At 56.6% G+C, this 8,893-nt stretch overlaps 1 protein-coding gene across 2 annotated transcripts; it reads right to left on the bottom strand.

Annotated features, from left to right (window-relative positions):
* Nucleotides 1-482: 482 nt before the first annotated feature.
* SYCE3 (synaptonemal complex central element protein 3) lies at nt 483-8,227 on the bottom strand. Of its 2 annotated transcripts, none has more exons than XM_051962569.1 (3): nt 8,054-8,227; nt 6,249-6,357; nt 483-790 (listed from the first exon to the last, which is right to left on the bottom strand). In XM_051962569.1, the coding sequence occupies exons 2-3, from the start codon at nt 6,355-6,357 to the stop codon at nt 633-635; spliced, it is 267 nt and encodes an 88-aa protein (XP_051818529.1). In that variant the 5' UTR covers nt 8,054-8,227; the 3' UTR covers nt 483-632. The 2 variants fall into 2 exon arrangements, with proteins under 2 accessions (XP_051818529.1, XP_051818528.1); XM_051962568.1 differs by lacking the exon at nt 8,054-8,227 and adding an exon at nt 7,377-7,468.
* Nucleotides 8,228-8,893: the final 666 nt, after the last annotated feature.

Raw genomic sequence — 8,893 nt, 5'->3', positions numbered from 1 at the left:
CGCTCAGGGGACCCGGGGAAGGCGGCCGGGTCTGAGTCTAATGACACAAGCCGTCTCTGCTCCTCCAGAGCCTCAATTTCTTGGATAAGAGGCTCCCAGAATAAGGGCAGGGAGGAGGCCGTCCTGTAGCCGGAGGGCAGGCCCGGGGTCTCCATGGGAATCCCCGCTTTGGGCTGCCCTTTGTGGTCAGCTCTGTGGGGTCTCCCCCTCCCCATGTCTGGTTTTCACTTCTGGCCTCCCTTTACAACCCGAGGGATGAAGGATCTGAAAGGGGAGCCTGGGGGCCTGGGCTGCAGAACAGTCACCGAACGCAGGGACCTGCTCCCCCCACCCCAGGCCCTTTCTGCCCCTGTGTCTGTCTGTCCTCCTCCCAAGCCTGGCCCGGCACAAATAAATCCCGGCTGCTGAAAGCTCCAGTATCCGTGTCCTGTGTGTGGCCTTAGACAGGCGACAAACGCGCAAAAGAGAGCCGGAGCCCGGTGTGTGCTTGAAAATACCTTCATTGGGCAGTGAGCACTTATGTATGTACATCTATATATTGGGGTGTCTACTTCTCAGCCAACTAGGGCCCAATTCTCCTCTCGAGGTGTCTGGGTCCCGGAGGCGCAGGGAGGGGGCCTGGAGGGAATGGCCTATTGCTTGGGCTTGGTTTCGTTAAGCAGTTCTTGCCAGTTCTTCTCCATCTCCTCCTTGCAGTTCAAGAAGGCATCTTCCAGTCGCCGCATGGAGTCCGCCAAGGCAGGGTTGGTGCGCATCACCACCATGTCATAGGCCATCCAGGTCGCCTGAACTGCAATGACCAGACAGGGCTATTAGGAGGGGGCGGCCCCGGGGGTCCGGCTTCCAAGTCAGCTGCCCAGAGGGGGCAGAGCCGGGAGCCTCAGGGAAGGAGCCCAGGCCGTTTCAGCAACAGGAAAATGAACGAGGCAAACTCAAAATGGAGCCGGAGACCGCCTTTGAGGCCATCCAGCTCGAGCCCCTCATTTTACAGATGGAGACACTTAGGCACTCAACAACCTGCCCAGAATCACAGAATGATTAACTATCTGAAGCAGGATTTGAATCCAAGTCATGCTGGCTCCAGGTCTAGTGGCTATGTCCAGGGGCCAGAAATTACAAAGTGGGGAGAGGACGGGGCATTTTGCAGAAAGTGCTATCGATACCAATTGCTCAGCAGCAAGTTGAGGCGATGTGCCAGCTGGCGGGTGACTGGCTAGGGCACAGATGCCACCTGCCATGCCATCCCTGGGGGTGGGGCCCCGCAGAAGGCATCTGGCTGGCTGCGTCTCCTGCCCTCCCTGACAAAGGCTCTGCCACCTCTCCTAGGACTGCGGCCCTTGCCCCTCTCATTTCTCTATGGTTTTGTGCTAGAGCCCAAGTGCCCTCCCCCCATGATTTTCACCCAATAATAGTCTTCAGATAAGCTTCTGCTTCACTATGCTCCTCAGATCTTTTTCCATACCAAATACTGTCCAGTTATGACCCCCCCACAAGCCAGGTTTAGGAAACTATTTTGAATAGACTAAATTGACTCGTTTATCCCTTTTCGATTTTATCCTTATTACATTTCTCTGATATAATTGGTCCTGTTGCTCTATGTCAGTTCTTCCTCATGGATGTACAGGGAATTACAGACCCTTCTTCTCTTCTACATAGGAAGGGCTGGAAAGGCCCGACTAGGACAATCACCCCCTATCGCTCCATGGGTCAGAGAGGGGGTGATCACTGCTGGGGTGGGGGAGCTCACCTGCATAATGCACAAGCACCAGAGTGCTGCTCAGTAAATAGCAACCAACTGACTTGGACACACGGGCCCCGCAGGCCGTCTGCTTGTGGGCCAGCTGAATCTGACCCAAAGCGCGGGGGGTGGAACCAGCTCTGTCCCGCTTGGGAAAAGCTCCTGAAGTGGCTACATTCAAAGATGGGAGGACCACAGGCTGGGGAGGGAGGAGGGAGAGAGGCAAACTACTAAAGGGGCCTTTATGAAGAAAACTTCAGAGGAGTTTTTGGCAGAAATTAAGTGGGCAGAACTGAAGGCCGGGAATGTTTGCGTCAGAGACCTGGAGTCAGAATTAGGGTGAACCGCCCAGAACTGTGTTAGCAGTGAGACACCCAAAATAACCTCTAGCTGGATACGGGACTTAAGACATATAAGGTGAGATCAGAAGCAAAATGGAGAAGGAGGAAATTCTCTCTAGGATCAAATGGAGAGGCAAAGAATTCATGACTAAATAAGTGATAGGGTTATAGCAGATAAAATGGATTATTCTGATATAAAATTTTAAGAAGTTTTTGCAGAAATTTAATGTAATTAAAATTAGAAGGGTTTTCCCAGTTAAACATCTGTGGCAAGTTTCTCTGATAAGAGTATAATTTCTGGGGCAGCTAGATGTCATAGTGGGTAGAGCATCAGCCCTGAAATCAGGAGGACCCGAGTTCAAATCTGATCTCAGACCCTTAGCACTTCCTAGCTGTGGAAGTCACTTAACCTCAACTGCCTCAGCAAAAAAAAAAAAAAAAAGTATAATTTCTAAGACATATAAGAAAGAGACTTATTCAAAATTTTTTTGGTGAAACTTAAAAGCCATTCCTTAATAGAAAAAATGATCATGGATATCAACAGGTAGTTTTCAAGATAAGAAAGTCAAGCTATGATTAGCCATCCAAAAAATGTTCCAAATCACTTACAGAAAAATTCAAATTAAAAAAACAATTCTGCTTCACACCCATTAGTTTGACAAAGATTGGAGGAAAATGACAAATGTTGGAAGGGTTGTAGGAAAAAGACATATATGCTTTGTTGGTGAATCTATGAATTGGTCCAACCATTCTAGAAATTTGGAACTGTTTCAAGATCACTGAATTCTGCGTATCTTCTGACCCAGCATTATTATTACTAGGTGTCTAGCCTAGTAAGAGCTAAGGAAGATGGATGTGAACAAAAGTATTATAGCAGCCCTTTTCATAATAGTCCCTCACTGGAAACTAAGGGATGAGCTCGTCCTGCGAAACAGCTAAACAAATTCTGAAATGATGTGATAGTGTATAATGTGCCACAAGAAATAAGAAAATGGACAACTTCAAAGCAAACTAGGAAGATTTCTATGAATCGAGTCAGAGTGAACAAAGCAAATGTAAGAGAACAATTGATACAAGGAGAGGAACATAGAGAAAAAACTTTGAAAGCCTTTAGACTCTAACGCAATCATGAGCTATGATGACTCCTGTCACAGAATCTAGAATGAGACGTGAGCTTTTTAGACTTGGCCAAGATGGAGAGTTGTTTGCTGCTACCATGGAGGGTGTGAGGCAGGGGACAAAACAGAAGCACTCGCTCCAGGCTGAGACGGGCACTCTGAGGACTGCCCCTTCTCCTCCCTAGCCGGCTGCCAGTGATTTATGAGAGAAAGCAAGCTGCAGTGAGATTGAGGCACCCCCTAGGCACAGGTGGACGGTGCTACTGGAACCCCGGTATGTCAGAGTCTAGAAGCAAGAACTCGGGAATTCTGGGAGGAACCCTTTGGAAGATTTATGGCAGGATGTGGACGCTAGTCCCAGAGGAGGAGGAGGTGTGGGTGGATAGCATCTCCCCCACTGTAGCAAACACTAAACTACATTAAAGAGATCACAGAACCGCCAAATGTTTGGGGCCATGAGAAAGGGAGCTGGGATATACCCAGTTCCCGGTGCAGAGTCTGGTCTGATAAAAATGCCAGCCCAGATCACTACCCCACACAATGTTCCATGAAAATTATTTTTAGTTTAGAAACCGTCCCCCTCATTTCCCAGATGAGTTAAGGTGGGAAAGCCTGTGGCTGCTTCGGGGTTTCCTGGAGGTGGTGTCTTTTATATGGAGGTGAAAAGCAGATCCACCTTGCAAGAAAAGATTTTCCCAAACTTTAATAGGCTACACAAAAAAGAAAAAAAAATGGCCTGGCCCTCCCCAACCTAAGCAAGTGTTTTGGAGTATTTTCCTCCCCTTTCACTCCTCCCCAGGGCAGATGGTCTGGCTCAAAAGGAGTTTAGAAAGCCTTCGGAGGTCTTTTTGGGAGTCGGGCAGCCCAGTGAAGCGGCCCCTACATGTAACGGGGAAGAGAGGTGCTAATGCCCTGGCTAGGAGCAGGAAGGGGAGAGAGAAAGGGATGGATTCCGGAGGGCAGAGTGCCCGAGGTGGAAGGAGAGCACCTGGGGGAGAACCCTGGCTCTCTCCCAGGCCCCATCCCTCTCTAAGCACCTGCTGTCTGACATGTCCCTCCAAATCCCTGCCTCTGTTCTCATGGTGGGATAGCCAGGAGAATCAAGTCTTAAGTCAAGAACGTGGGAGTGTGGGTAACGGCACAGGTGGGAGGAGAGGGCATTAGCAGGCTCCACTGGGACATTCAAGGTGCCAGTGGGAAGCCAGATAATGATCTGAGGTGGAGCTGGGGGTTTCTGGATGGAGCGCCAAGCCTGGAGCTGAGAAGACATTCAAGGATGGAGATTCAGCTTAAACTATGAAGGCCAATGAGACCCTCGGAGGGTGGATGGTGAGGAGGAAGAAGAGGAGGACCGAGGACAGTCCTTGGAAAGCCCTCCCACTAAGAGGTCAGGGAAAAGAGCAGCTGCGAAGCTGGCGAGCCAATGGGAAGGCAGGCAAGGCGGCAAAGCCAAGGTTAATCTAGGAGGAGAGAACGGGTGGCCAGCAGCATGCAGAGGACACGACTGCGGAGGGATGGAATTGGAGAGAAGGGAGGAAAGAAGTTTCAGGCCCGCAGGCCCACAAGCCTTTGAAGATGTCTGGCTGGAAAGGAAATGAGTGACCAAAGCTCCCTAGGGAGAGTTCCCGGGTGGGCCCCAGCTCAGGGAAGCCCTGTGGGTCAGACTCCAAACAGCAACCAAGCTTTGCAGAACCAAGGTGGCCCGTGGGCCAGAAGGAATCTGGGGGAGGCTGCTTAGAGACCTCGCTTTGTCCCCCCTTCCCAGGGGACAGAGCAGAGTATTTCCCCCCCACTCCCTTCCTATGCCCCTCCTCCTGCAGCCCCTCCACCTTCCACCTGCGGCTTTTACGCACTACAACCTAGGCTACTGCCAAGGGTGTAACCTCCTAGCTGGGTGACCCTGGGCAAGTCATCTCACTACTGATTGCCTCAGTTTCCGCATCTGTAAAGTGGGTGTGATACCCGCCCCTATCTTCTGGGGTTGTGGTGAGGGACAGAGTCATGGAGCACTTAGCACAGTGCCCAGTGGGGCGGTTCCCGTGCCAAAGACACTGGAGGAGCTGGCTACAGAACCTTGCCCAGGGTCATCCAGCTAGGAGGGTCTGAGGCTGGGTCTGAACTCAGAAACGCGAGTCCTGCCCGAGCCCCAGCGGCCCCCGGGAGGGGTCTGTGCTCTCCCCCAGCCCCTGTGGGGCGTTTGCTGGGCTGGGGGCTGTGCCCGGGGCTGGGGGCTGTGCCCGGGGCCAGGACTAGAGGTCTGCAGCCAGTCCTGGGGTCGGCTCCAGAGGTGGGACCGAAGGGGGAGAAAGCTCCGTTGTCAGGAAGTCCGGTGAATGGAGAGGATCTCTTTGTCCAAGGGGGCTGGGGGATGGAGTCAGGGGAGCACGGCCGTCCTCAAGGGGTGACCTACTTGTGCGCGGCCCCCGGGCGGCAGCGGCTCGCTTCCTCCCCCACGGAGGAAACTGAGGCAAACTGGGGGGGAGCCTTGCCCGGGTAGCTGCTGTTGGGAAGTCTGAGGTTCCATTTGCACTCGGGTCTCCCCGACTCTGGGCTCTGTGCCACCTCGGGTCCCAAGCCTGGGCATCCCACAGGGTGCCGGGTGGTCCCCCGGGGCTCCCTCCCTCCTCATCACCCCACACTGGGGCATTTCTCCTGTCCCCCGGCTCCCAAATGTAACACGGCAGAACCGCACTCAGTACCTCGGGGCCCCTCGGGGCTCCCTGGCTCTCGCCAGCTCTCCCTCCTCGCCTCTGCTGCGGTGCCCCCATGCCCACGGCCCCAGCCCTCTCCTCCGGGCCCTTGCCCACCCCGTCCCTCGTGCCCTCTGCCCCCAGAGCAGCTGCCACTGCCGCTGGTTCCTGCTCTGCCCAAGCTCCCCTGGGCCCCCGGCTCAGGTTCCTCTAAAAGATTCAAGCTGAGTGTGCGTCTACACCCAGTAAGTGATTCCACCCAGAGCGGTCAGTGATCCCCAAGGGGGAGAGTGAGCCCAGGCAGAAGTGGGAGGGAGGGGGAGGAGGGAAAGGAGGAGCTCGGAGCTGCCCCCCCCCATACCGGATATCTTCTCCATCTCCTCCAGCAGCTTCTCCAGGTCCTTGTTCAGGTCCGACAGCATCTTCAGCATGTTGTCATAGTTTCTGTCCCCAGGATCGGACTCAGCCATCTGGGGGTTGGGACAGGAACATTCACTCGGGGGTCTAAGGAAGGGCCCCCCCAGGACTGGAAGGACGGGCCTGGTTTGGTCAGTGTGAGGGAAGACAGGGGGTGCGTGTCACAGGATGGGGGCTGGGAGGGGAACCTTCAGGGAGTTAGGGGGCAGCTCTCTGTGAGGGAGGGGGTGTCTGAGGGAAGCCCTGGGGATCTCTGAGGGGTGGACAGTCAGCCCTTGAGGGAGGCATCTAGGAGGGTCTGGGGAATCTGGGGTGGGTGGGGCAAGAGGGGAGCAATTCCTTGTGGGGGGAACCAGGGGGGAGAAATAGGGGGGAGGGAAGCCTGCTCTCTGTGGGCAGGTAACTGAAGAGGGGTACAAGGCTTTGGGTGTGGGCTTGAGGAGGAGGGGAGTGGTTCTCTGGGGGGGACATTGGGGAGAGTGAGGAGGAAATCTGAGGAGGGGTCTTGGGCAGTTTGAGAATGTTGGAGGGTGTCTGAGGAGTCTCAGGTCATTATGAGGATGGGGGTGTCTGGGGGGGTGAAAAGGAAATCTGAGGAGGGGTCCCGGGCAGTCTGAGGGCCTTAGGTCATTATGGCGTGGGGGCACCTAGGGGGATGAAAAGGAAGTCTGAGGAGCATTGGGAGGTGTCTGGGAGGGTTCTCGGGTCATTATGGGGGTGGGGCATCAAGAGGAAATCTGAGAAAGGGTCCCGGGCAGCTTAGGAGCGTTGGAGGGGTCTCAGGTTATTATGGGGGAGGGGGCGTCTTGGGGGTGAGATCTGAGGAGGGGTCCTGGAAGGTCTGAGGAGCGTTGGGGTGTGCCTGGGCGGGGCTCAGGTCATTAGTGGGGGTTGGAGGTGTCCGGGGAGGGATGAAGAGGAAGTCTGAGGAGAGGCCCTGGATAGTCTGAAGAGCGTTGGGGGTCGTCTGGGGGGGACTGGGGACGGGTCAAAGGTCACGCCCGTCGAGGGCTCAGAGGGCGTGGCCTGGGGGTGGGGGGCACGCCCCAGCGGGCCCGGCTCCCCCTCTCACCACCGCCTCCGGGCGGGCTCATGGGGCGGCTCCCGCCGGACTCTTCTCACCGCGGCCCCGCCCCGGCCGTTACTGGCGGCCCCGCCCTGCCCAGCCCCGCCCCACCCCACCCGCCCGGCTCCCGCCGAAGTCGCGCCGCCCCGCCCCTCGAGCAGGAGCATCCGCTCCTGCTCCGTCGCTGCTCCTAGCCCCGCCCCTTGCGCAGGCGTACTCGCTGCGCTTCCAGCCTCGTCCTTTGCGCAGGCGCACCCATGCTCGGGACGCCCGAGGTCCGGAACCCGCCCACACCTGCTCCGGCCTCGCCCCGGGCGATGACCACGCCCCCCGCCCTCTGCCCATGCGCGCCCACAGCCCTTTGCGGCCCCAGTCGGGAGGCTGCTCTTTCTCCTCTCTCCTCAGCGTTCCCCTGGGAGCCACGGGCCCGGGGCCGGGGCTCCCGCGCTTCCCTCTGCTTCCTCCTCGGGCCAGCCAGGGGTGGCGGGCGCTGGTTTTGCGCCGGACCCCGTGCTGGGGGCCCCGGGAGGTCCCGTCGGCTCTCCGAGCCCCGTTACTCATCTGTAAGACGGGGCGGAGAGGGGGCAGCGGGGGCCAAGGGTGTAGCGCGCTGGGCCCGGAGTCCCGACCTGGCCGCCCATTTAATCCTGTTGCCTCCGTTTCCTCATAAGGAAAGCGCAAACCTCAAGCCAGCTTCCAGAAAACCCCCGCGGAGTTGGGCGGGCTGAACACGAGATGGGGAGAACTAGCTAGTGGGAGCACGTGCTGGCAATCAGCCTACAGACGCGGGGCTTCCCGAGGTGGGAGCTCCATTGTGGCGTGTGGCTCCCTCTCCCTGTGCAATCCTGCCGAGTCAGACACGGGGATTGGTGACCTTCCGCTGGCCTGACCCTCCCCGGAAGTCTTGGGTACCTCCCGGGACATGCCCCGGGCTCCTCTACTACACTTGGCCTCCTTGGGGGGACTTCAGCCGTCCTTGCAGACCTAAGCCCCTTCAGGACTAGGCTTGTTCAGTTTTCTCCTTGGTACACAGTGGTGCTTAATAAATGCGTGGGACGCGGTCCTCTTGCTCCTTCCCCTCCCTGTCCCTCCAAGCTGCTGCAGCCGCCTCCTGAGTCCCAGCTCCTCTGCGCTGGGCCCTTCCCTTACGAGCCCAGAGCTTTCTTTGCTTCCTCAGCATCTCCCTGCCTCCAGGTTACCACCTAGCTTCTCTCCCTGCAGCCCCCCCCCCCCTCAGATTTCCAAATTGCATTTTCCCTCTCTCCGATTCCCTCCCCAACCTTAAACCATGAAACTGGCTTTTCTAGGAGTTGAGGGGAACACACACCTCATACTGGGCCAGTCGGAGTGGGTCGCCCTCGAGTTCACCTTCATTCAGATTTTCCTGCCCCAAGACTTTGGGGTCTCTTCCTCCCTCCCTATGGACCCCTGCCCCAGGGTCCCAGCCGGGTTCTCATCCCACACAGTCAGCTAACGCCAAGTTTGGGACACTTTGCCCATGCCTACGCAGATCAGAAAGATCC

Source organism: Antechinus flavipes, chromosome 5 (genome assembly GCF_016432865.1).
Source record: "Antechinus flavipes isolate AdamAnt ecotype Samford, QLD, Australia chromosome 5, AdamAnt_v2, whole genome shotgun sequence".
Lineage (NCBI taxonomy): Eukaryota > Metazoa > Chordata > Mammalia > Dasyuromorphia > Dasyuridae > Antechinus > Antechinus flavipes.
The sequence above is the reverse complement of the archived record's forward strand: the minus strand, read 5'-3'. Positions and strand labels throughout refer to the sequence as shown.